The 26,394-nt window shown below is 42.8% G+C and overlaps 2 protein-coding genes across 4 annotated transcripts in view; one reads left to right on the forward strand and one right to left on the reverse strand.

Moving 5' to 3' along the window:
• The first annotated feature begins 691 nt into the window (after nucleotides 1-691).
• METTL14 (methyltransferase 14, N6-adenosine-methyltransferase subunit) lies at nucleotides 692-17,019 on the forward strand. Its single transcript, XM_033133924.1, has 11 exons — nucleotides 692-899; nucleotides 2,691-2,779; nucleotides 3,116-3,203; nucleotides 4,302-4,382; nucleotides 4,746-4,833; nucleotides 6,610-6,700; nucleotides 7,877-8,018; nucleotides 8,969-9,061; nucleotides 11,216-11,332; nucleotides 12,962-13,172; nucleotides 15,773-17,019. Exons 1-11 carry the CDS (start codon nucleotides 834-836, stop codon nucleotides 16,075-16,077), a joined length of 1,371 nt encoding a protein of 456 aa, XP_032989815.1. The 5' UTR covers nucleotides 692-833; the 3' UTR covers nucleotides 16,078-17,019.
• Nucleotides 17,020-21,391: 4,372 nt separating this feature from the next.
• The window catches only part of SEC24D (SEC24 homolog D, COPII coat complex component), a 75,669-nt gene continuing 70,666 nt past the window's right edge, over nucleotides 21,392-26,394 (reverse strand). For 2 of the 3 annotated variants that reach the window (XM_033134484.1, XM_033134482.1), the window contains exon 23: nucleotides 22,284-22,424. In XM_033134484.1, the coding sequence (XP_032990375.1) occupies nucleotides 22,284-22,424 (141 nt within the window). Of the gene's footprint in view, nucleotides 22,425-26,394 lie in introns of all 3 variants that reach the window. The other variant, XM_033134483.1, reaches the window with a different exon arrangement.

The raw sequence follows: 26,394 nt of genomic DNA on the forward strand, positions 1-26,394 counted from the left end.
TGCCATCACCCGCCCACTTCCCTGAAGGAAAGAATCCATAGAGTGCATTACGGTAAAACAGGAAACTTCTCAAGGGCTGGTGAGGTGTAGAGAAAAGCACGGGATGCTGCTGCCGTCGTTCCCTGCCGGGAGGGCAAAGTAAGCAAGAATAAAAATCTTGGCGATCATCACTGCCATGGCGCGCGCGCCAGGCTCTACTCCTTCCATCCTCACAACTCCGTAGGCCGGCACCCTCATCACTCCCACTTAATGGAGGAGGAAACCGAGGCACACGGAGGTGATGAACTAGCCGAGGACACTCAGTAAATGATAGCCCGGGGTTCAAACCTGGTGATCTGGCTCCAATTTGTGCTTTCCGGAAAAAACTGGTATCTGGCAATTTTTTTAGAATATCGAGACTAGCAACTGGGGAACTCATGGAAAGGGGAATCAACAAAACGGTCCACACCTTGGAAACAGTGCTGATACCGCAAGGGAGTCAGACGTCCCAGGCAGGAGAGGACCGGTGACAGGCGCGCGACGGCCCCGCCCAGACCTGCTCCGACCGCCACGGCTCCCGCAGCTGAGGGCTCCGAGCCTCCGCCCGCGCCGCAGCATCCTAATTGGGCCCCTTCCTCTGACGTAAACTTTCGGCGACCGGAAGGAGGCGGGACTTCCTGGATGGCGAGCCAATTCCGGGCGCGCCGGAAATGTCTATTGGAGAAAGAATGAAAGGTACCCGCCACCAGAAGCTCCAGGCCGATCTCGTGGTCCTGAGACTCCGAAGCAGACCTAGGCGGGGATTCACCCGCTGATTGCCAAGTTTGCGGGGAGTGGGAAACAGGAGCTGGGACATGGACAGCCGCTTGCAGGAGATTCGGGAGAGGCAGAAGCTACGGCGACAGCTCCTTGCCCAGCAGGTAGCGGGCCCGGGAGGGATCGCAAATGCGCGTGCGCAGCCGCCCTCTTCCCTTTCCCGCCCTGCTCGTCTTCTCCCGACCCTGATCCCGGAGCCTCCTTACCCTTCTTGTTCTTAACTCCCACGGTGCCCCTGATGTTTTCTATTTCGTGTGGCGGTCGTTGTGGTGCCAAAGCGAGCGCCATGATTGGTTTTCAGCAACCTTTGTGGAACGCAGGCCTGGTGTCTGGGCCTGTGCTCCGTGATGGGGATGCAAAGCTTTTGGTCTTCGTGCTACATCACCGCAGTTCACGCAGGGAGAAGGGACTTGTCATCCCCTGAATTTCTCTCAGCTATTTAAATGGTCTTCTGCGTCTTGCCTTTGCTCGTAGTCAGCGCCTAATTCTTGAGATCGTGGCTTCACTGAAAAATAGGTTTACAGAATTTTTAGGTTATATCTAAAGACTGCATTGAAAGTAGCTGAAGTGTAAAATTTTAGATTCTTGTGTATTGCAGTCCACTGTGCAATGTACAGTATCCTCGCTTTCACCCACAGCTAATATTTGAATTCATACTCTGTATATTACAACAAATCACCGACATTAGTAGTATTTTTATTTTCACTTGATAACGAAACAGTGGCTCTAGAGGTAAAGTAATTTTGTCTCTGGGTCAGTGAGTAAGTTAACACTTGCTGCTTAGTAGAGTACAGATGCAGAAAATGCAAGTGGTGCGAATCTGTACTTAAAATCCAAGGCAGTGTTTTACATTCTACCTTTCAGATCAGTAAACGTGATGGAAATGCTCACGGGCTTTAATGAGGCACCTTACCGTGATTTTTTTCAGTGATAAATCTTGGTTTTAGTAAATGGAAATCTGAAACCTACCCTCTTTTATGATTAATGGAAACACTTACGGTATAGTGTTAAAAATACGGGGATTGGGATCAGATCTGTTCCTGTCGCTGTGGTATGATCTTGGATTAATCAGGTATCTTTTCTAAGCTTTCTTTTTCCCAACTTCTTTTACCATGGTATCTTCGAGTAGCTGCTTGTTGCCACCAAGTAAAGTTCCTGCACTTTAGTTTGAATTCAAACTCTGTTTGACTCAAAATGCATCACAGAACGATTATTTGTTGAGTGTGTTTCTATGTGCCAGGTGCTAGTAGCACTGCAGTTCAACTATGAATACCACGTAGCCCCTACCTCAAAGAGCGAACGGCGTACATCAAATCTGATAATGACTGCCATTTACTAAACCCCTTCTGTGTGTCAGACTCTGCTAAGCTGTTTACATACATTCTTTTCAATCATTACTGGTTTTAAGGAATTAGTAAAGTTCAGTATTGTGCCTATAATCATAAAGGCTTGGCTTGAGTAAAACTTAATAGCTTTTCATCACAGCATGAGGTAAAATAAGGTGTGATATGTTAGTTGCTGGATGCAAAGTGTCCAAGTGCTTACTACACTATAAACACTATATGTTAGCTGCCCTTTTTCGGTTATTGCAAGTACTACTAAATCGTGTTTTATTATTTACTTTAAAAGATTGGCAAAGCTAAGTGTCTTAATTTCAAATGTAACTAAAAGCATAAATGCTTTTTAGCTGTCAAAATCATTCTTAATGTGGTTTTGTTCCAAGGTCATTTCCAGTTTGTCCTGCAAGCTACTAATCAATCCATTTGTCTGCGGAAGTAGTTAGAGCTATTGTGTTTGGTTTTTCTTAATTTTTGATATATTAAATGTGGCTGCAAATAGCCAGAAAGGCTATCCAGTGCCTTGTGATCTAAGTTTTGACTTTTGCTTTTTCTCAGTTGGGTGCCGAAAGTGCTGACAGCATTGGTGCTGTGTTAAATAGCAAAGATGAGCAGAGAGAAATTGCTGAAACAAGAGAAACTTGCAGGTCAGTTGAGTAGTTTTTTTTAGTGACATGTTAATATTGTGAAAGGACCATTGTTTTAATAAGCAAATAATCCGAAGTATGAAGTGTGTTGTTACGAAAAGCCATCAAAATAAAGATTTCAGAAACACTGGTTTTTAATGATGGTGAATTATGAAATGTTTCCTTTATCAATCAAATTGTGTGACTTTTTAGGTAATTTATAAACTGGGTGAATAGATACTATTTAATCAGGAAAATTTTGCCGTATTCTGTTTTTATATCTGTTACTTAATATTAATAGATGTGTTTATACATCTTGTGGATGTTTGTGTGTGATACTTCAGTTTTAATTTTCAGAGCATCCTATGACACCTCTGCTCCAAATGCCAAACGTAAGTATCAGGATGAAGGTGACACAGATGAAGACAAGGTGGAAGAATACAAGGTGCGTCGAGATGGGTAGCTCTGTGGTCAGAAAAAGGACATCCTTACAATAGTGATCCTTATGCAGGAAAACAGATTGGACAGAAACTGATTATTAAAGCGTTCTAAATAATTGTCATGTGTAGTATACACATGTATAATCAGTTAATAAGACCTTTATATCCGTTTCCTCATTTTAACAGAAGATTTGTGTGGATTAAATTAGGTATATATATAAGCATTTACCAGGATTCCTGGTAAGCACTTAAGCAATAATATTCTTGAATAAAAGTAAGGAGGTAAGTGTAGCAGAAACTTTGAATAATTGGATTAGGAGAGGCGAGTGCTGTCTTTTGTGTTATGTTATTCAGTGTTAACAATATAGGGCAATACAATTAAAATATTTTGAAAACTCATGGGCTAGACAACAGTGTAGAACCATTTCTGAAACAGGTCAAGAAAAAAACCCAAGTTTTAAACTTATAATTGCAATATTTAGTTCAAAGTAATTATGATGAGAAACCTAGCTCCATTTTTTTAAGTTCATTGTTATACAACTATATTTAATAGAGAACATGCATTATTTCAGTAAATCTCTAAGTAATTCAGTGATATAATTACCTAATCTTATGAATACTGTCTTGTGTGTTACATTTTGATTATGTTAACATGTAGCAATTGTTTTAGGTCAGATCATATGTAATTCCCAATATTATGACATTTTTGACCTATAAAAAGTTTTATAAGGCTCAATCAAGTAGAAATAAAATTGGCCCATTGGTGGTTACATTTTTTGATTCAAGCTCAATTCTAAAATTTATAATACTATATTTGAGATTAAATAATTCTAGACAATTTGGTCAGAACAAAACAGTAGTTATAGACTAATATTGACGAAAATGAAAAGAAAATTTTTGTTTTATTAAAAATAGTCAACTAGTTAGATTAGTTAGATCTAATGATAAGAAAGCAAAGATTTTAATGTTTGACTTTAATGGTAATTTGAAAAGTTTATTATCCACTAGGGAAATAAACTATTCATGTTTAGTCTTAAGATATCATAATACATAAACTATTCCTCTTGTACATGAAATGTTCTACTTAATCTTCCTTTTCCAAGGATGAACTAGAAATGCAACAGGAGGAAGAGAATTTGCCATATGAAGAAGAGATTTATAAAGATTCTAGTACTTTTCTTAAGGTAAATAAATAATTTTCAAATCTTACAACTGTTCACATTTCAGCTCTGTAACTGAAAAGATTTTAAATACCTATTTGTTTTCAAGATTTTTTTAGTTATTAAGGTATTATAAAATCAAGTATTTTAAAATTATTCATGAAATATATACATAGTCTTCTGATACTTGGCTATTTCCGATGAGCAAATGCTGTTAATGTCTGTAGCTACTAAACAGTAATACTATCAGTTGTGGTGTTTTCACATATTAGTAATTTTTTATCTGTCAATAAACTTATATTTTGTATAGCCTCATAGTAAAAGACAAAGTACAGAAATAATGTATCAGCGGGTGTGCTATATAATTTAATTTTGATTTTTCTTTAGGGAACACAAAGTTTAAACCCCCATAATGATTACTGCCAACATTTTGTAGATACTGGACATAGACCGCAAAATTTCATCAGGGATGTAGGTATGTCAGATTTGTTGGGAATATGCTATCAGTAGCTCTTGATTACATGCATGTAATGTATTTCTCTTGTGGATTATTTCTAACATTTTTCCTGACTTGGTTTAATACTTCTTGCAAAGCAGATCTAGTAACAACAAAGTCCCTCAATTTTTGTTTGTCTAAGTAAGTCTTATTTTTCCTTCATTTTTGAAGGATAATTTTGCACAATACAGAATTCTAGGTTGGTGTTTTGTTTTTTTCTTTCAACACTTTAAATACTTCATTCTCATCTTGCTTGCATGGTTTCTGAGAAGTCAGGTATAATTCTTTGTTCTTCTTTAGGTACAGTTGTGTTTCTTTCAGGATTTTTTTATCTTTGATTTTCTGTAGTTTGAAAATTACAATCTTAGGTGTCGTTTTTTTGGCATTTATCCTGCTTGATGTTCCTTGAGCTTCCTTGATCTATGGTTTGGTGTCTGACATTAATTTGGGGAAATTCTCAGTCAGTATGGCTGCAAATATTTCTTCTGCTCTTTTTTCTGTTTCTTCTTCTGGTATTCCCGTCACAGGTGTGTCACACCTTTTGTAGTTGTCCCATAGTCCTTGGATATTCTGGGTGTTCCCCCCCTTGCTTGTCAGTTTTTGAGATTTCTATTGAAATATCCTCCGGCTCAGAGATTTTTTTCCCTCAGTTGTGTCCTCTTTACTAATAAGCATTACCCCTACATTTAAAAAAATACTTTATTGAGGTAATTCATGTACCACGTAGTTTACCCATTTCAAGGATATATATAGTTCAGTGTTTTTGTTTTTGTTTTTTTTTTTTAGTATATCCACAGGTTTGTGCAGTCATTTCCGCAATCTAACTTTAGAATGTTTTCATCTCCCCTAAAGAAAGCCTGTGCCCATTAGCAATCACTTCCCATTCCCTCCCCCTTCCCTGCCCTCGCCTTAAGTACACACTAATTGACTTCCTTTCTCTATAGATCTGCCTTTTCTAGACATTTCATATAAATAGAATCAGATAGTATGTGATACTTTGTGACTAGCTTCTTTCACATTGCATAATGTTCTCAGGGGTCATTGGTGTTGTAACATGTATCAGTACTTTCTTCTTATGGCAAATAATATTCCATTGTATCTATGTATCACATTTTATTTACCCATTCATTCGTGTTGTTTCCACTTTGGGGCTGTTGTAAACAACACTGCTATGTGTGAGGGTTCCAGTTTATATATGTATAAAAATATATATGTATAAATTGGAACCCTCATACATAGCAGTGTATGTATGTAGGTGTGTGTGTGTGTGTGTATATATATATATATAATATATATAAAACATATGTATATGTAATATATATATGTATCATATACATGTGTATATATATATTATATATATGTGTGTATATATAATATATATATGTATGTATGTATAATATATTTTTTTTATTCTGAAAGAAAGGGGGGAAAAGCATGACAGGAAGGCAACTGGTGTGTCCCTTCCTGAGAACGGAATGATTAAATTTGATGTTATGAGCAGATTATTTAATTTAATGAGAAATTAAATGATTTGGTCAGTTGAACTGGGCTGTAAAACATCTGAGTCTTTACCTGCTTATGGGTTTAGAATCCTTACATATGAAATGTTTAAAAATACTCAAAATTAGCTTTCTTAAAAGGACGTGAGAGTAAAGTGACATGTGTGTATTGTTTTCCTGAGAAAGCTCATAACCTTTGAATTCTCTAATATTAACTTCAGTTGTACTGAAATGTAGAATTGACTGTTTTTCTCAGGTTTGGCTGACAGATTTGAAGAGTACCCTAAGCTAAGGGAGCTCATCAGGCTGAAGGATGAGTTAATAGCGAAATCTAACACTCCTCCTATGTAAGCATTTTCAAAAATGACTGTTCTCAACGCAGGCTTACAGTATCAATCTCTTTATCCTGTCTAACCTTAATGTTTAAAAATAATTCAATACCTAGGTAAGGTTAACACAACTTTCATATTTCTTCTTTATAGTGAAATATATTAATTTAAAACTCGAGTGCTGAGTACACAGTAGGTTCTCATTTTCACTTTTTCCAAAAATTTGCCAAAGTATCTTTAAATACTTCTCTTCTTAGAAAACCATTCATCTTCATTGTATCCTTGAGGTTACTTAAAATGTTTTTAAATGAATTTTCTTCTCAAAAAGTAATTTGTTTATTGAAGAAAGTTTGGAAAACTTAGATGAAGGAAAAGAAGAAAATGAAAATTATAACTTAGGATGCAGGGCTATTAACATTTTTGGAATATGGTAATTCATTTTAACCTTTATTGAACAGAATGATGTTTTCCTCAGAAATGTGTATATAAGGTCTTTGAAATTGGAGAGTCTGCTTATTTCACATTTAGCTTACTTGGAACATTTTATACATTTAACAATTTGCTGAAATGTATGCTGTTAGTGCTTAGAAGAGCCACAAAGAAGTCTGCGTATGTGGGGAAAATATTAGTGGACTCTAATATTCATCCTACTTAATACTCTTAAATCTGAAGTATTTTATATTTAAATGTTTTATACTCAAAATACTTTAATATTATGTGGAAATAACCTTTCATTAAAGGCTAGTGATGATTTATACTAGGTAGCTGGAAAAGACTAGACTATTAATATAAACAAAACTTAGAAACTAATTTTTAGAGGGAAGAATTTAAAATTATAGCAAAATAGTTTTTCTAACCTAACTGAACAGTTGAGAAAAACAGTAATGTGATGTTCCTTAGAAAATGCAGGTGATACTGGAAAGGGATTGAGTCTTCCATCTGAATATGGATTTCCAGGGTAAAAAGAAGAGAAGTCCATGTTCTGATGGACGTGGGGAAATGTGATTTTACTTTGCAGTTTCCTCATATCTGTGTCCTGTGGGTGGGCCTTGGCAGATGCCCCTCCATACAGGGCATTCAGTAATTAGCTCATGGTTGCTTTGTAAGCTGTGGTTAGTAACATTTAAGATTTGTCTTTCATTACCATCGTAAGGTATTTGAAAATCTCTCACTCTTTATGCTTTACTCAAATAGGTACTTACAAGCAGATATAGAAGCCTTTGACATCAGAGAACTAACACCCAAATTTGATGTGATTCTCCTGGAACCCCCTTTAGAAGAGTATTACAGAGAGACTGGTATCACTGCCAATGAGAAATGCTGGACTTGGGATGATGTATGATGACACTTTCTACATTGTAATGAATTATGTAGTTTTCCAATGAATGTATGTTTATTTGATCAGAAACTAAGATTATAGATACCGTCTTTCTTAGGCGTCATACCTGTAGATGTATAGTGTATATCGCCGCCGAAGGCCTACGCACATTAACCGATATCACACTCCCTTCCTGTGGCACGCATGGCACGGGCAGTGAGCGAGCAGTCTGCAGGAGATGCACAGTTCCAGTCTTAGAGTCTGGATGTACAGCTAGAAAAGTTGAGAAACAGACAACAGTTGAGAGCTCATTCTGCATTTGGTTAGTTTTAGTAAAATCAGAGTATAAACATATGTAAAACATGGTTTCTGCTCTTTGAGGAACTGACAGTATAATAGATACACAGGAGACATAATTTTTTAATGTGACACACTCAATACATGTAAGGCAAACAAAAGTATAGATTATATTTTGTTGGCATTTCAGACCAAGTAATTATAATAAAATTGATGGATTTTATCTAGAACTGTTCTACAGATACTGGAAACCAAGTTCTCCCCAAACATTTCTTGTTCTGTTTCATTTTAATTTTGCCCCTAACTTTGGGGTAATTTAACCTGTTTTCATTTCAGTTTCTTTTTCTGTAAACGGTTGTTCACAAGCTACATCTTATAAAATTCTGTAACTATGGTGTCTATATCCTCTATATGTAAAAGTAAATGTATATATTTGTATGTGTGCACGTGTGTGTGTATTGTCTTGATACAGAATAAGGAAACGAGTAAGACAAGAAGTTTTAAGGATAAAATTTAATTTCCATTATGTCTCCTAATGAAAATTAGTGCATTTAAAGAATATATCTACTGAAAGTCCTGATAAACCTCAATGATTATTCTGATTGTTCTTTTGAATTTCGGATGAATGGGAAACAAAATACATTTATGCCATATTGTTTTGGTTTTTACAGATTATGAAGTTAGAAATTGATGAGATTGCAGCACCTCGATCATTTATTTTTCTCTGGTGTGGTTCCGGGGAGGGATTGGACCTTGGGAGAGTGGTAAGACAGTGTTTTCTAAAGTGGATTTTTTGAGTGCATAAGAAAAAAATATAACACATAACAAGGCATAAGATGTTTGAAGATTAACGTTTTGTCTTTTGTTTCTTGAGTAGTACTACAATCTTAAGAAAAAATGTTCAGAAGAGAATGTACAAAGGGCAGTACCCCTTAGTTAACTAGTACTAGGGATGAATAAATCAAAATGTGATTTAATACAATTGCAGGAAGAGAACAGTTTAGAGATTTAAAACTCTACATTACAGCTCAGAAGCAACCTGCTTAGTGTCCTTCATTCTCATTATGAGTAGTTTAAAAATAATACTTCTAAATGCCTGAGTTCTAAGTCAAAGAAGCCAGATCGCATTGGAAAAATAACATGGGTGAAAATTAAGTTATAACATCTCAATTTGTTCTATGTACCTTATGTTTAATTTCAGAAGTGTTTGTTGTTGTTTTGTTTTGCTTTGCTTTTCTTTGTTTTGATGGGATTTATTAGATTTCTAAAGGGAAACAAAATAACACGCTTTTTAATCCAAGAACAGTGGGAGCATTGTGGCAGCTATTGGGAGTCTTCAGTTTGTTTCAGTTCTGCTGTCCAACAGTGACACTTTGGGTAAAGTGATACTTTTGTGGGTTTCAGTTTTCTCAGTTGTTATTGGATGATACTTTCCGTTTTAGGACACATTATTTGTTGCACAGCAAATGATCTCATTTAATCCTGGTAATTTTAGGAGGTGTCCATATGACAGGTAGAGAATTTAAGTAGGGTTACATTGGGATACATTGTATTCAAATTCTGTAATTTGTATCTAACTAGCAAGTTTGAGACTGTTAGATAACTTCATTGCTTCTGTCACTTACTAACTCCAAGGTAAGACTGTACTACTTGGGTACATATTTTTTTTGGCTGGTGCTTCCCAGGATGCTATGGGAAAACTACAAGAATAGAAACCTGTGTTTTTATAGGTATATTGGTACTTACCTTTTTAATTCTAACGTCTAGCTTTAGGCTTTCCTCCCGCCCCCAAAATTAGGTTGAACGTGATTGGGAGGTTTTATCTTACTTGTTTATGTTCCACCTTATCATATTGGTGAAAGCAGATTTGGGGCAAAAACAATTACACAAATAGTGCTGCATGAGAAAGACTCATGAGGTTTTGGAATTGATTAGGGCCTGTAGGACTTAGGATCTTGTGATGTTTGAGGAACATCCAGTGCAAAACAAATCTATGGCAACAGGAACAGACACTGACCTTGATTTTTGAGATTTTAAAATAAAAATCCAGGTTTCATTTGCGGCGTGTGTCCCTTTCACAGCAAGAGCGTTCCTGAAACGTGCGTAGATTTTTGCCCCACTGTGTCTAAATGTCTTGATCATGGTGCCCGCGGTATTGCACTTCCCTTGCCTTATTTGCCCGCTTTGCTCTTCAGTCAGCTGGGTGAGGACTTGGTCTCACTCGGGCTTTTATTCCCAGCAGCTAGATGGCATCACGTGGTAGGTCGTCAGTGCCCCAAGCGATGCCGTAGCTGGTACTTGTCATGTGTTCCTGTGTAGCAGAGTCTCGGACACGGAGGTTCAGGTCTCTCTTTTCTAGGTTATATGAAGATGAAAGTAAAGCTTTACCCAGTAAACACACATACATAATCTTTTTAGGTCTTGGAATTTTCTGAGGGTTAGTATTATATAAAAGTAACACGTACAAGACTCTCATTTGAAAAGAAGGTATCAATTAGAACATTTTCAACAGTTTATAGTTTGTCGGTAGATAGAAAATTGAGGTGGTGGGAGTCAAGTTATCTTTTGGTTATTTTACGATTAAAGAGAGGCTGAGTGTTATGACTGAAAACCCACTTTCTGTTGATGACAGTGGAAGGTGGTATTAAAAGAATTGGAGTATTATGTAACCTTCCTGTGTTGTGATGTTTAATTTCCTGTGTTGTGATCAAGTTACTATGTAGAAGTTGTATGTATTCTGTATAGTTAAAGACTAGCATTTCTTTTTTTCTGTTTCTGCAGTATAATATAACCAAATACCTGTGACACCTTGGAATTTAGTGTCACAGACCTCTAAGAAGTTTTTTAATGCTGGATGGTTATTTTGAGTATTGAATCTTTTAGCTAAGGATTTCTTTTTTTAATTATTTCATTTCTAGTGTTTACGCAAGTGGGGTTATAGAAGATGTGAAGATATTTGTTGGATTAAAACCAATAAAAACAATCCTGGGAAGACCAAGACTTTAGATCCAAAGGCAGTCTTCCAGAGAACAAAGGTATTGCCTGTACTATTTCATTATCTTTATTTTCATTATTTTCTCTCAAGCTTTTCCAAATGACGATACTGTCTAATTAATTTTGCTGCGAGGTCATTATCTTAAACTTGTAAGAATGGCATTATAGTAATCCATCCAAGGTAACTAAATTGAAGTATAACTGATTTACAGTATTCTGTTGAGGTGTGCAACCTGGTGACTGAATATTTGTATACATTACAAAGTGACCCGATGAGCCTAGTTACCTTCTGTCACCGTGCAAAGTTACTATGGTAGAATTGACTCTATTCTCTGCTGTTCATCGCATCCCTGTGACTTACGTATTTTATAACAGGGTTTCTACCTCTTAATCCCTTCACCTGTTTCACCCATCCTTCTACCCCCACTCCCTCTGACAACCACCAGTTTGTTCTCTGTATCTATGAGTCTGTTTTTGTTCTGTTTTGTTTGTCCATTTCTTTTGTTGTTTAGATTCCACATATAAGTGAAATCACACGGTATTTGTCTTTCTCTGACTTATTTCACTTAGCATAATGCCCTCCAGGTACATCTATGCGTTGCAAATGGCAAGATTTCATTGTTTGTTTTGTTTTTTATGGCTGAGTACTACTCCAGGTACATGTGTGTACACATGTACACACACCACATCTTTATCGATTTATCTATCGATGGGTACTTAGGTTGCTTCCATACCTTGGCTACTGTAAATAATGCTGCAATGAAATGAACATAGGGGGTACATATGTCCTTTCAAATTAGTGTTTTAAAACATTTTATTCACTATGGTAGATGAGGCTCCACCATGCTAGAGGAGGTAATGTGTATCCCTGTATGTCCTAAATTGCCATAATTGTAAATCAGATACAGGCTTGGGTACCTCTGACCCACAGAATTTTTCCCTTTCTCTAGGCAGCAGCAGTCATAGCTGGCCAGCATAGAGGAATTTTTCTTTCCTCTTCCATTTTTCTTTCACTTACATAAGGATGAAGAAGCTGTCCTGCAGTCTTCCGCTCTTCAGGGAGCCACTGGTGGGAGGGTCTTCTAAGTCTTTCGTGGCCTGGAAAATGCATTTGAAGGGAACCTAAGCCACACTTGCACTATTCATGGAGTCAAGTGAGAGATTAAGTTTTATTTAATCTATACTCCTGCCATCCAGATTAAATAGAGAAGGTCAAAGAAACAAAACAAAAATTTGGATTTTCCCATTGCTTATTTTCAGTATTTAGAATTCTCCACCCATGTTTAGAGTCCTCTCTCCTTGTAAAAAGGCTTACTTACACCTTGTATATAGTTTGATCTGGGAGCATATGAAGCCATTCTGAGGTTGAGTGCTTGTTTCCATAACTGTTGAAAACAAGCGATCACCAAATGTTGTAGAGAAGGAGCCCCCGGTCATTGACGCAGCTCTGAAATGTGATGTGTGGCGGCCCCGGCGTCATAGCTCCTATCCAGCCTCCCTAGCAGGCTTCCCACACCCAGAAACCCAGTTGTTCTATTGTATTGCCCATGGGACTGTATCCCAGAGTCAGAGAAAGGAGGAGGGTTTTGGCCTTCGGGACATCAGTGATGTAAAGCGTTATGAATGTGACTTGCTGGACAGACTGACCGCTGTGACCTGGTGGTTTGCAGGAACACTGCCTCATGGGGATCAAAGGGACTGTCAAGCGCAGCACCGACGGCGACTTCATCCACGCCAACGTCGACATCGACCTGATAATCACAGAAGAGCCTGAAATTGGCAACATAGAGAAGCCTGTAGAGATTTTTCACATCATTGAACATTTTTGTCTTGGTAGAAGACGCCTTCATTTATTTGGAAGAGACAGCACAATCCGACCAGGTAGGACTTCGGAAAAATGAACGAGACTTTGTGGTGCCTTTGGGAGACAGATGGCACGACATAGCTGTGTAAAATGAGGTTCTCACGATGTATTTGGTTCCTCCTCTTGCTGTACTTCAAGTTTGCCGACGTCCTGCCTGGCTCCCACTCTTCTGTGGCCGTCTCCTCTCACTGCCTCACAGACCTCCTCTCACAACCCTGTGTAAACCTGCTATCTGCCCACTGCGCCGCCACCCCCACCCCCACCCCCACCCTTTCCCCTTAATCTGTTTCTTCATAGCACTTACCATCATCTGTAGCTAGATTCTTCTGGCTACGTCTCTCTAGCAGTCTCATGGAGGGCAGACGGTCTTACGTCTTTCCACCCAGCATTCACACCATTCAGTAACCATTTGTTGAATGAAGTAATGCACAGGTAGAAGAACCTAAGGAGTAGAGAGAATAGATCATTAAGTGTAGTTACAGGTATCGACATAAGGAGCGATGTTTGCTTAGTGCCCATTTTTATGTATAACTTCTCTTCAGTGGGGTGGTTCTCCATCCATTTAGCTGTGGCCACTTGATCTACTGGAGGTTATACATTGTATCTTTCCGATAGGATATCCTTCTATCTGGATTTGTACCTGTTGAACAAAGTCTTAGAGGTACACATTGTAGTTTTTGCTTGCAAACTACCATCTGATTGTTTATTGTCGCCCATTCTTGCAAAAATTATTTTAGTATTAGCTGCAGTAAAACAAACTTAGGAAGGAAAATCTGGGGAAGTTACAGGTTGGGGGTTAACCACGTAAATAATAGTAGGAGCAACTGAGAACACGTCTTCCTCCAGGAGGTAGTCTGAGGTGTATCATGTTGTAGGGACGCTAGTTACCCTGTTCAAAAGGTTTAAAAAGTGCTCTATGTGTCAAATGTGCTGAAGCCGCCCGTGTTAATCTTCTTGATTCTTTTACAATTTTTGCCTCTAGAAACTGTAACAAACACTGTTGCAGTGATGAGTTTATAGGTGGGAGCGGAGCCTGTTACAGTTTAGTCTGCAGAGGTTTCTGTTTTATTCACGTAAGAGGCGGGGAGGCATGGAAGAGCCACTGTTAGCTATTTTCATTACATCTTCACGTTTCTGTGTTGCGTTCCATAATACCACATCCTTTCCAAAAACTAGACGGGAGCAAGTGCAAACCTCATGGGATCCATGCTCAGAGAGGCCACGGAGGTGCTCACGTGCTCTTCAATCTCATGGGCACTTCTCTGCCTCCAGGGTACTGAGCACGGGATACGACACGAGGCACAGTGTGATTTACGTGTTATTCTACTGAAATATTACACAAATCTTACTGTATCTAGGTACTGTTTGATACCAATGAGATTTTAAACGATGAACGAACTGTTGTACAAAAATGGAATCACATTTTGGAATGTCATGTTTATAAAATATTTTGCATTTTTATAGCATTTTATGATGAACCTAACATTCTAGGAAATAACCTTAAGGATGTTGGGGCAGAACCATTGTGAACCTAACTTTTCTGATGAAGACCCTAATTCTCACAGGAGACTTCAGCTGCCCGAGAGGATCCCGCGTGTCTTGTGGTGGATCCCACGGGTGTCACGTATGAGTCACCACACCCATGGGACCCCAAAGCATGATGTCTCTATCGGGCTTTTACAGTTAACTAGTTCCTCCCAGTCCAGATACAATTTAATCCATCAGAAATCATCCCCCTTAGAAGCACAGCTGTCTAGCAACGTAGTTGACAGAAATGCCTTTTTAACCTATAGAGGACGTGTGCAAGGATTTCTGGGAGAGAAAGGCCCTTCGTGTGTATTTGAATTGGATGTTGAAGGGTGGATTGTGCAGCGGGCTGACAGGATGGAGAAGGGAGCAGTACTGGGGGGAGACGGCCGTGGAAACCGTCCCTGGTGGGTCATGGTTTTCCTCAAGTGAAGCTGTCATGAAATGTGGTCGGAAGGTTGGTTCCAGCCTCGTTATAAAAGGCTTTAGATCCATACTGGTGAATCTGGGCTTTGTAGAAAGCCCTGGAAGTTTGCACAGACAAGTGACGTTTCAAACCCACTTTGCCTGAGGCTTCCCAGCTTCCGAGGGAGGGGAGGTTATGTCATCCATCGCAGGTACAGAGGCCGGACCCAGTAGGAACCCAGGGCGGCGGGGGGATGGGAAGACGGGAACGAGTCAGGGCAACACCGTCATGGTTGGATTTCTAGGACCAGCAGCTGGGCTGGTTGGGGTTGGCAGAGTCAACGCAAGAGATGGTTCCAGGGTTTTAACCAGAAACCAGCAGGTTATGTAGAATTATGTTTTCACTGAGGTAGTGGATGATTTATTTTTCTAAATGCTGGTCTCACAGAACGTGAAACGTGGATGGAGACAATGAGGGAGGTAAATTGTAAAAATTAGTCTCAGAGGAGAAACAAGGTGCCTGCGTGTGAAATCTCTAGGACCAGACTAAGTGCCGTGCGTTCTGTAAAACAGTCGATACCGGTGAGTGACAGGGACATTTAAGAATGCACTGCAGATTTGCAATAGCCCCTGAAGGGTCAGGAGGAGAAAACTGACACAAACGATCCTTTTTCCCTCCACCCAGGCTGGCTTACGGTGGGACCGACCCTGACAAACAGCAACTACAATGCAGAGACGTACGCCTCCTACTTCAGCGCCCCGAACTCCTACCTGACGGGCTGCACAGAAGAAATCGAGAGGCTGCGACCCAAATCGCCCCCTCCCAAGTCTAAGTCGGATCGGGGCGGTGGGGCTCCCCGGGGTGGGGGGAGAGGGGGCACTTCCGCTGGTCGGGGACGGGAAAGAAATCGATCGAACTTCCGGGGAGAAAGAGGTGGCTTTCGGGGGGGTCGCGGAGGAGCACACAGAGGTGGCTTTCCACCTCGGTAAGTGACGCCGAGTCCGTGTCCCTCCTCCCTCTGGACTGCCTGGAACTGCAGACGGGACACCTCGTTCAGTGCTGGGGTTCAGCTCGCACGTAGCTGTGGGACTGTCTCTGCCACACGCACTGGCTAGTTTGGTCCAGGATGCGTGTGTCGTCCTCCCTTTGTCATGTGCATGTAACCAAACAATGGAACACAGATGCCTTCACTTCCAGAGACTGAATTTGTTCTCATAGATTCCAGCTAATTACAAGGCTTTTGCTTTTTGGAAATAGTTGACGGAAACAGTGGGAAAGCCCAACCTGTGCCACTGCTGTCACAGCCGATGGGAAGCTGTTCGGGAGCCTTGACAGAGTGGAGTTGGGCCAGATGGTAACTTTCTGGGGGGGGGGCTGTAACATGTTCTTCATGAAACAAAAAAGACTTAAAAAAAAAATCTTAAACAAATTTAGATAGAATTTGACTACAGAAGAAATTGGGAGATGTTGAACAAAATCCCCTCCTCCCAAATCAGAACCTGTTGGGGAAGTGCGGGGCGGGATCCAGTGCTACAAGTCCGCTGTGGACTAGTGTAATTGGAGGTCTAGTGTAATTGGAGATTCCTTAGCAGAGTGAAGGCGGGCGGCCACAGCACAGACCCCTGGTGACCAGGCGCCTGCTTTAAACGTTTGCGGGATTCAGTTCTTGGTGATGAGGAAAGGACACATCTTCACACTTGTTACAGAGAAAACTTCATGTAAAACCCGTTGCAGAAAACCCTGAACTTAAGAACACAGCTTGGAAAATGGAACAGAGTTGCCTTTTTTTTTAAAACTGTGTGTTTTTAAGGGACTCACTTTGCAGATCAGTTCGTTGGATAAGACTTTAATGCTGTCATTCCTCTGTCTATGTTGTAACTTGTGTTTTAAATGAATCTGATAAATGAAATACCGTTACTGTTCTTGATAAATGTATTTTTTATTTTGTGTATGATTTTTCTAATGAAACTTGAAACCTTTGCAGTCGGGAGCCTGTTTCCTGGAAGTGGAGTTGCCGTGGTTACCAAATGAGAGGCTGAGCTGAGGTCAGACTCTTGGTGTGCGATGCACGTTGGTGGCCACTGTGCTTTTCGCTGCTCGTGCTGTCAGGAGGTTATATATAGTGTTACACTGAGACGCCGTCTAAAGACCAGGACCGGGTTTTAGAAACAGGCTTGCGATCCTGAAGCCTCAGGAACTGAACGTGCTCGACCTATCGGTATTTTCTATACAAACAGTGTGTGACTGATGCCTTTCTTGACGTGGCGCTGATGTGTCACAGTTGGTTAGAGGTTTTACTGAAATAACGGAGTATTTTCCACTTCAGGATTTGTAAATCATGGAGGAGAGAAGTGTATTTGTCAAAGCTGGCCTGGGAATGAGGAAGGTGAGAGAGATTTCAGTTGCCCAGTGTGGCTCCTTAGCAACAGCAGCTAGGAAGTGACCTGTCCTGTCACCGACTGTCGTGTGCTCCACGCCCTGGGCCCAGCCAAGTGAGGGCACACCGCTGGGGCTTACCCGGCCTGGCCCCTGCGACGTCTGTATCAGGTCGTCCTGCAGAGTTTGGGAGGCCTTTGGAGGTGGAGAGCTGAAGGGAGCCACAGCCCGCCACATTCAGAACCCAGCAAATAAGTAGGCGGTTGGAAAAGAAGGTAAAGGTCTAGAATTATCCCTTTGACGATGTAATGCGGCGTGTTTATGATGATGGAGCTCACGAGTTTTGCCTTCCCTTCCTTTTGTTCAAAGTTGCGGTGTCATTTTTACAATAGAATCTATTCATTGAGGAGAGGTTTCCAATGAACACTCATTACTCTGACTACTTCTGACTTTGGATCATTACATTTTCACAAAATTACCTAGGAAGCACCAAAAATAAATTTTAGTTGCTTCATTTACTGATGCCCTATTGGGGCCAGAAGTTAATAATTCTGAAAGACCCCTTTTTTCTGAAAGACATTTTTTCAGTTCTAAAGTTCTAAGATCATCATAGCTACTGATACCACACACAGTCACAGTTCTGGGCGTTCCGGGCCAAACCCCGGTGTTCATTGTCGGGGCAACAACTGCCTTACCTGTCTCCTTCCAGAAGGTGGGGGGCAGGACGCCCACAGCACTTAGTTCCTTTGGACCTTCATCACTGTGGGGGGGGGGGGAAGGGGAGTCGATGGCGTCAGCTGGAACCGATTGCGTGCTGGGGACACCACACCCGAATACTCCAGAACCAGCTCCGACCCATAGGGACGTCAGTCAGCGTGGTGTGCTCACCATGAGGCCGCGCCATGTGAGGGTTCAGAGCGGGGAGGCTGGCAGCCAGGTGACAGCCACAGTGGGGCGGGAGTTCTGCGTCAGCAGCCTCCCGTACCAGTGCCTGCTAAGTACAAGAGCCTCCCGAGATCCGGGGCTCATAAACGTGGAAACTCACTCAAGCGGGTCCGTTTCAGGCTGGAATGGAAGGCTGCCTGGGAGTGACAGCTGTCGGCTGAGGGCCCTGTGTTGGGGCCCTTAGCACGAGTGTGTCCTTTTCATGTCTGTTAAAATACTGTGCACCCGTCGTAATTGCTAAATGACTGCTTCCTGATGAGTTACAGCGGCTTCCTTTAAAATCCATAATGTTTTCATCCTGAAGTTAAGAATGTAAGAGTTGGTCTTTGAAGTATATAGTTCCAGATTTTACTGATTTGTTAACATAATCTTTATCAACTTGGCCAAACGATGGCCCAGTTGGGATTCATTCTAAATAATAGTCTTTGATCTGAAAGTTTCCTGTATTTTGGGAGCTCTTAAAGACATAAATGTTTGCTTGTAAGAAAGGCCTTTCTTGGAACAGCTGTGTCACGTTGGGGCCCATGTAGGATTTCCAGCATCACCCGTCTTTGATGTTTGGTGACGGACTAAACTTGATCTTGGGTCTCAAGTAGATGCAGTCAGTTGTGAAGCTATAGATCTAGGGATTCCCAGAAGGACCATTTACCCAGCAAATTGAGTCCACTGAAGTCTGTATTTATGGAAAAGCCACGGTGCTTCTGCTCTCCACATTTACTAAGATACAAACTGCCAGCTACAACACAGAGAAAAGACTGCCTCACTGAATCTAGATAATTCTTTTCACTAAGCCCTTTTTCAAGTATTGGACAAAATTTAAAATTACCAATTTGAGCATGTGTTATAGTTCCTGCCTCTTACTGGAGGAGCTAATAAACAGGGAAATCAGGGAAGGTAGGTCTTTCCAAAAATATTACTAATTCAGACTAGAGGTCAACAGTATCCAGTGCATACAGGAACGACATGTATGATACAAACCAGTGATGCGAGCCAGGGGTTTGTTCTGTGGTGGAGTAATTGCCTGTTTTAGACACATTTTGTTTGCGCATTAAACACAGGAGTCTCCATTTCTCTTGTCTGCCATTTTCCCACTTGGATGGGTTTCCTCAGCTCCTCTAAGAAAAGGGGAGCAGCTCAGAGCCCCTTAACTAACAGCCACTGCCTTGACCTCAGGGCCTTGGAGACCCGAGGCAGGTGGGGACAGGAGCTCACACCCTGGGTGGGTGGACATCACTGCTTAGCTCCGCTGTCACCAGAGAAGGCAGACAGTCTGTCTGAGACGTTCACGTGCAATCGCCCTACATGCGACTTCCATGGAACTAACGTTTCTTAAACTTAACTTGGCTGGCTAAATATCACATGCATATTTTAAATTTTAGCTTCTAAATATGTGACCAAATTGACGAACACAGGAGGAAAAATAGTTACTCAGTTGGGACAGGCAACCATTACATTTGAACACGTGTAGTTGATGTACTTTCGAGCCACGGAGGGCGCAGGCGTGAGGTGAGGCAATGCTGAACTACGAGCCACTCACCTGTGCGAGCCACTCACCTGTGCAGCGGGGAAATGCAGGGGCCTAGGCCTGTTACCATAAAACTACCACCACACCCTTCTGCCCTGCTGCGCGTTCATTTTGTCTTCAAAGCAGGAGACAGTCAAATGCAATTTTGTCCTGAGTTACCCAGTTTAGTAATTTATGCTGCTTAAATCACCAAGGGAATTGCTTAAATGCCTTACTGAATATGCTGTCCTTTTGTAGGTTTACGCTTTTTAAGACAACTTCTGGATAGGTGGTACCTACTTTAATTTTGAGTAAAGGAGAAGTTTTTAATGTAAGACTATTGCACAGCTGGATGGATGACTTGGCCTTGTCCAAAAAGCGAGGCTTACCTGCATGGTCCATAGGAGTGCAAGGTTATATAGCATACTTTCCCACTGTTGCGTTTTACTGAAATAAGATTTTTAAAGCACACCGTGTTTTCCCGAAAATAAGACCAGGTCTTTTTATTAATTCTTGCTCCAAAAGACACATCAGGGCTTATGTTCAGGAGATGTCATCCTGAAAAATCATGCTAGGGTTTCTTTTCTGGTTAGGTCTTATTTTCGGGGAAACACGGTATAAGCACGATTAAGAATACTGTATTTATAAAAATAATTCCAAATCAAAATTGAAGAAAATATAAGCACAAACGTGAGCTTGTCAGCCAATTAACTCCCTGAATTGTAAATGCCACCACCTCCTCGAGACGATGCTGACGTGCTACTGGGTGAGGGTGGCATCAGAAGCTGTTGGGGACGTTCCCGGTTCCGATGGTTACACGTGTCCTGACTCACGGGCGACTGTCATTGCAGCTGATACCTGCCTTGTGTCCTCCGGGTTCTGAGCCAAACTGACCTTATTCTTTGTGATTTAACACTGGACCTTCCTCCATTAAGTTTGGAGTTCTGGAACCATGTTTGTGAGGACATACTCTGCGAACTGGAAGAGTTAGCCTGGACAAGGGACGTGCCAGGGATACGTGATGGCCTTTGAAGCCTCTGGAAACTGCTGTCAAGTAGAGGGAGAACTCACCTGTGGCCCCAAAAGACAGAGAGCTTGCACAGAAAGGAGACATTTCAGGAAAACAGTCTGCTACGTATGGTTTTCTAACAAACAGAACTGTTTGCAGTGGCTTCTTGGGCAGGAATCACTGCTCCTCAAGCAGATGCCAGGCTGCGTCCACTAGAGGGAACAACTAGGGGGTTTTTATTCCTCTTCCAACCAAGTTTTTCTTTTTTTTTTTTCTTTTTATCCAGATTGGTCAATCCGGTGTTCTCAGTAGTTAAAATTTACATAGTTTTCCCCAAAGAATTGCCTGTTCCGGAGGATTACTAAGGAGCCTTTCTGGAAGGTTTCTGGCACTTTAGTGCATAATGCCCTCTAGTGGAGCTGAAGTTCAATTTCAGGTTATCTTTCCTTGTCCAAAAACATGATCTAAATTTTGATCTTTACTCTTTTGCTTTATTAATACAGAAACATATTTCCATCTGACTGAACATTAAATTAACATACCATTCCTAATTATTCCCTGTCTACTGTCATTAGGGTAGATTTCCAGAAGTGAAGGTGGTGCCATTGAGAAATCTCAAAAGTGTGCCTTGAGTAAGTGATCTCCAAGTACCTAAAACATGAATCCTACCTGCTAAGAGCATATGAAGTGATTTATTGATACTGGTTAAGATCCATTATATACAGGTAGAAACCTTTAAAATTGTACAGAAAACCATTAAGAGTATTGATAAAGGCAGTTTTATAGACAAAACACAACTGGAAAATACTTTTAACATACACAACATACAATTATGAAAAAAATGTAGAATACAAATTGTTCTACCAAATAGATTCCAAGGTTATTAAAAGTTTGCTATGCAAACCTCAAGTTGGAAAATGTTCAGTGGGGTTACATGGTTTGAAAAAATTAAGTAAAATGTAAAAACTAAGTGTTTTTTTCCCTCACTGCAAATGGGAGAGGAACCAAAACAACTTTTTACCCCAAGTCTATACATTTTGAAAAATAATTTATATGTGTACCACAAAGAAAGAAAATTGAGAATGTTTATAGTTCTGTAAACTGTGCCTTTCATGAAATTTAAACTGTGTCAGTGTTGACAGTTAAAAATTGTGCAATCAGAAACAGATTGTTCCCTTTAAGGTACAGCTGGACCTTCACTGGCTTCATACCTGAGCACCAAAGCTGAAGTTCTAAATGCTTCTTGGAAAGGCATTCTGAAAATGAGCAAGAAATCACAACTAGCCTGCTATCACCCGGAGAATGAGGCACCAAGAGGGGGACATCGCCATAGAAATGCAGCGTCAACAACAGAGGTTCCGTTAGTTCAGCAGCTGACAGATCTCCTTGTGCACACAGCACAGGAAATCCACGTAAGAGGACCCGCCATGGAGTCCCTTGTCCTCCACCAGGAACTGTCGGAAAACCATTTCTGGCTGTTCTCGCTGCTTCACTATCACCAGCTGGGAAAAAAAAACAACAAAGTAGCTGGTTATTAACATGTTCTGGATGCAGCTCCACTTCATATGCTTCAGTTTCACCAAAACGGCATAATGTCCACTGTGTGCGGCCTGAGAGGACGTGGGAAGGTGCTATCAGCCCAAGAGGAGGGTGGCAGTGATCCCCAAACCACAAAAACCAAGACACACTAAGTGGCAACCAGGAAACACAAGCACCGTGCTATGGGAAAGGCGTCACTGTGGTGGGGCCTGTTGCCTCAGTGGGGAGCGTCTGTGAGCCTTCAGGGCCAGGATAGGATTTCCTAGGATGTGGGGTGCGGTCAGAGGGCCATCTGTGTGCCCGCCACGGGCCAGAGACACAGCTTGGCTGGATGGGAATGAGCACGACGTCTAGAAGCCATTGGGAGCTTAGGGACGTGCCACCATGCTGGTGAGGTTGGGCTTCTGTAGGAAACGTGATCCAGGGACAGTGCTAGCAGCAGTGGCAGCGGGACAGGTAGAGAGAACAGAACACCGTCGTGAGCTGAGGGAACCCGCCGGGAAGCAGTGGAACGTGTGGGTGGGAGGTGACCAGGCTCTGAATGCGGCCCGTCGGTGGAGAGGGTGTAGACGGCTGCAGCAGGCGGTGGGCCGCACGCGCAGAAGGCTTGTTGTTCCCTGCTCCAAACCCTCCCGGGCCGAGCTGCCCACCTGCCCGCCACTGTAGCCACCAGCCACGTGTGCCTGCTGAACCCTTGAAACAGGGCTGGTCCGAACCGGGAGGCGCCGTGAATGTGAAACCCACAGTGCATTGCTAAGTCTTAGTAGGAAGGAGCAAAGGTAAAACCCAGCGTGGCTCACACTGGTTACACGTGGAAACAGTAACATTTGGAGATACTAGGTTAGAATACTAGGGAAGCCAAAAAAAGGTATACACATGACTTGTATTCATCTTCTGTTACGGGTATATACTGAGTATTACAATTCTAATAGTTTTTCCTTTCTCAACGTGTATACGTTTTTTCCGTATATTGTTAAAAAGATATTTAAGTTTTAAATGTGGCTACTGGCGAGTGTGGAGTGGCGGGAGTGGACACTGCTCCGGGGAAGGGCCCAGAAGAGGCAGGTCTATCGTGACGGCTCCGGGCCCATCTGTCCGCCACCTTCCTCACTCGTTTCGGCAATCCGAGCAGATGATCAGAACGGGCCGATTTCATACCTGTTGTGCCACGAGTGCGCGTCACGGAGCCCCCACGCACAGCAGTGTCCCCCACCTGCTCCCTGCACAGTTGGGAGAAGCCCCCGGAGGGCCTGCAGTGTGGGCGTCACTGGCCACCGCAGGGCAGTAGTGTTGTGTCGGCTGTCGGGGTGGCAGGGAGACCCTACCGTTGGTGTCTGTGCTTTTTAGTTATTAAAGAGAATAACAGCACAGCTTGCTCTTTTGCCTTTGTGTTATTTTGGCCTAGGCCCTCAGCTGATAAGCTTTAAACCACCCGGATCCTACAGAAATAATGTCACAACTGGTGCTGCTAGCAATACAACCCAGCTAATTCCACGTGGGTACGGACATGGGTGGTGCGGGCTCTCGGGAGTCAGCCAGGCACTGGGAGGTGACACCAGAACAATGTGCGGAAACGTCTGCACGGGCACGTGAGGCGTGCGCCCTGGTGAGCTTGCAGCCAAGGCTGCTTTCCTGTTGTGCATGATGGACGAGCACTGGTCATGTGAGTGAGGCCAGTGTCACACACGTCAGGCCCCCACTGGGCAGAACGAGTCACGGGCCCCCTTATCCCCCGTGGGAAGGAATGGGAGGAAGTCCCTGCTGCTCGTTGGGGGAGTTTCTATCGCTGCCGCTCACTTGGGGTAGTTGCTGGGTTTTCCTGGGGTGCGTGCTGTGAAACCGCCTCTGATGGTGTGTGCGCCATGATCTGAAATGGGAAATAGACGGGAATGGAGCTCACTGTGGGAGGAACTGAGCTGTAAGGCGAGGTGATCATTTCCTGCTCCAGCACTGGAGTCTGCGGACCAAGCTGGACTGCTCGCTTCTGGATGACACAGTCCGGGGGAAGTCCCCGAGAAGGATTCATGGACGTGGTGGCCGGGCTGGGGGTCTTCTCTTCAAAGAGCACAGCACACAGAGAAGAGCACACAGTGGGATGGACTGGGGCCCACATCTCACCCTCTTTACCTTTCTCTAGAGAGAGAGGGGAGTGTATGAAGTGCACGGCTGGTCTTGCTCCCGGCTTCCCATGCGCGTGGTTTATTCCAGGGCTCTGCAGGTGACATTCTCTGGGCCACACTGCCAGTGCCGTACAGAATTACTGCACTCCAGAGCCATTCTCCCCTGTCATTGCCTGCCTTAGAGGGAATGGATAAATGACAGCAGGGACGGGGGCGGCCCAATAAGAATGGGTTGCAAGACAGAGCCATGGACACAGCTTAGGGGCTTAGGGGAACAAAGACACTTCAAGGGCACATGAGTGAAGAGAAGCCCAAGAAAAGGGCCTGTGAGGGGAAAAGGATTAGGAGAGCTCTGGGATGTTCTGGGAACTGACAGGAGAGAACATTTTGAGGAACAAGGAAGTATTCATGCTTGTGGATTCAGCACGGGTTGAGAACCGGGGATAAGGAAATGGAAGCAGTTAACTTAGGTGACGTGCAGGAAACATGGCGGTGAAGTCGCTGGTAGATTGCTAGTGTTCAGTACATACTGAAGGGAAAGGAAAGGAAAGGGGAGCAGGATCTTGGAGACGCAGCAGAAGGAGATGAAGGGAGATCAGACTCCAAAGGGGAAGGAGCCAGTGGGGAAAACAGGAGGCAGAGGGCGGGGAGTCTGCAGCCTGGAGAGCTCTGAGCAGGGCGGACGGGGCTCATCGCGACGGCGCTGGACGTAGGTATCTGGGACACCGATGGGAATCTCCCTTTGTCCCCCCACAAATGTCCCCACAGTGCGGACAATGAGGCCTGAGAGGCTGATCTCCGAAAAGCCAATCAGCACCTGCAGGAGACAGCGTGCTTTCTGGATCGGATTTTGCTATCTTGACCCTTCCCTTCCAGCTCCTTCCTCCTATTCTGGATTTACACGGTAGGAGATTTCGACTCGTTTGTGTGGTCAGCCTGAGTGCAGGGGACCAAGGGGCATGCTGGTCCTGGGTCTGCCATGGCCGTGCTGGGACTGCTGACCAGGCGAGAGGCTCCTCACAACCTCACTTTCAGGTCTGTTACTCAGAGGTGGGAGCGGACGGGCTGGGCTGGACCAGAAGCTTAGATTCCTCTCAGCGCTAACACCTGCAGATCTTAGGTTTTCAAATGCTTTATACAGATAGTAACCTGAAAAGGTTAAAGAAATCCCACAAACATACATTTCAAGTGGCACACACGCAAATCATATTATTTAAGTATTTAAGTTAAAATTATTTTAGCATGCAACGGCTTGTATTTTGTCCACATGTCGTATTTGCCCCAGATGCTCTATAACTGAAGCTGACATGACCTCTCTAAGGGGTCACTGGAGCAGGCGAGAGGAAGCAGAGGAGAGGAAAGTCCTGTTTTTCCAGGAAGGAGGGTACTGAGAACAGGAGGAGCTCCAGGTTTTCTCTTCTCTGCAAACAGGGCCCCTCTGGGGACGCAGTGGCTGCAGCTGTGACAAAGGTACATCATCACTGCTGTGCGTTCTGTATGCCATGAGACCCTAAGATTTCATGAGTGTAACATGAGGAATGTGTTTAGTTTGGGACTTCCCTGCCATCTCTAGGTCGCGTCCTCAAGCCGAACCCAGGTAGGCGCTGTGTGGAGTGGAAACCGTTCTGGAAAGATTCTCTGTTCACTCAGTGGTCATAAAGCTCTTTCCTGATTCAATCCGCCAGAGTCTCCCCGAGGCTGCGGTGGGCATGTGGTGTGTGACACAGGGAGAATGCTGCTTCCCACGGGGCTCGCATGTATGTCCCGGGGACACTGGCTCGTGCAGGCACCTGCTTCCAGGTGAGGGCCCGCC

This window comes from Rhinolophus ferrumequinum, chromosome 18 (genome assembly GCF_004115265.2).
Source record: "Rhinolophus ferrumequinum isolate MPI-CBG mRhiFer1 chromosome 18, mRhiFer1_v1.p, whole genome shotgun sequence".
NCBI lineage: Eukaryota > Metazoa > Chordata > Mammalia > Chiroptera > Rhinolophidae > Rhinolophus > Rhinolophus ferrumequinum.

Bases quoted from the DNA above. Each gene is read 5' to 3' on its own strand.
- METTL14 (XM_033133924.1), top strand. From the start codon at position 834: ATGGACAGCCGCTTGCAGGAGATTCGGGAGAGGCAGAAGCTACGGCGA. The intron at 900-2,690 runs GTAGCGGGCCCG...GCTTTTTCTCAG, and splicing joins GACAGCTCCTTGCCCAGCAG to TTGGGTGCCGAAAGTGCTGA. The intron at 2,780-3,115 runs GTCAGTTGAGTA...TTTAATTTTCAG, and splicing joins GAAACAAGAGAAACTTGCAG to AGCATCCTATGACACCTCTG.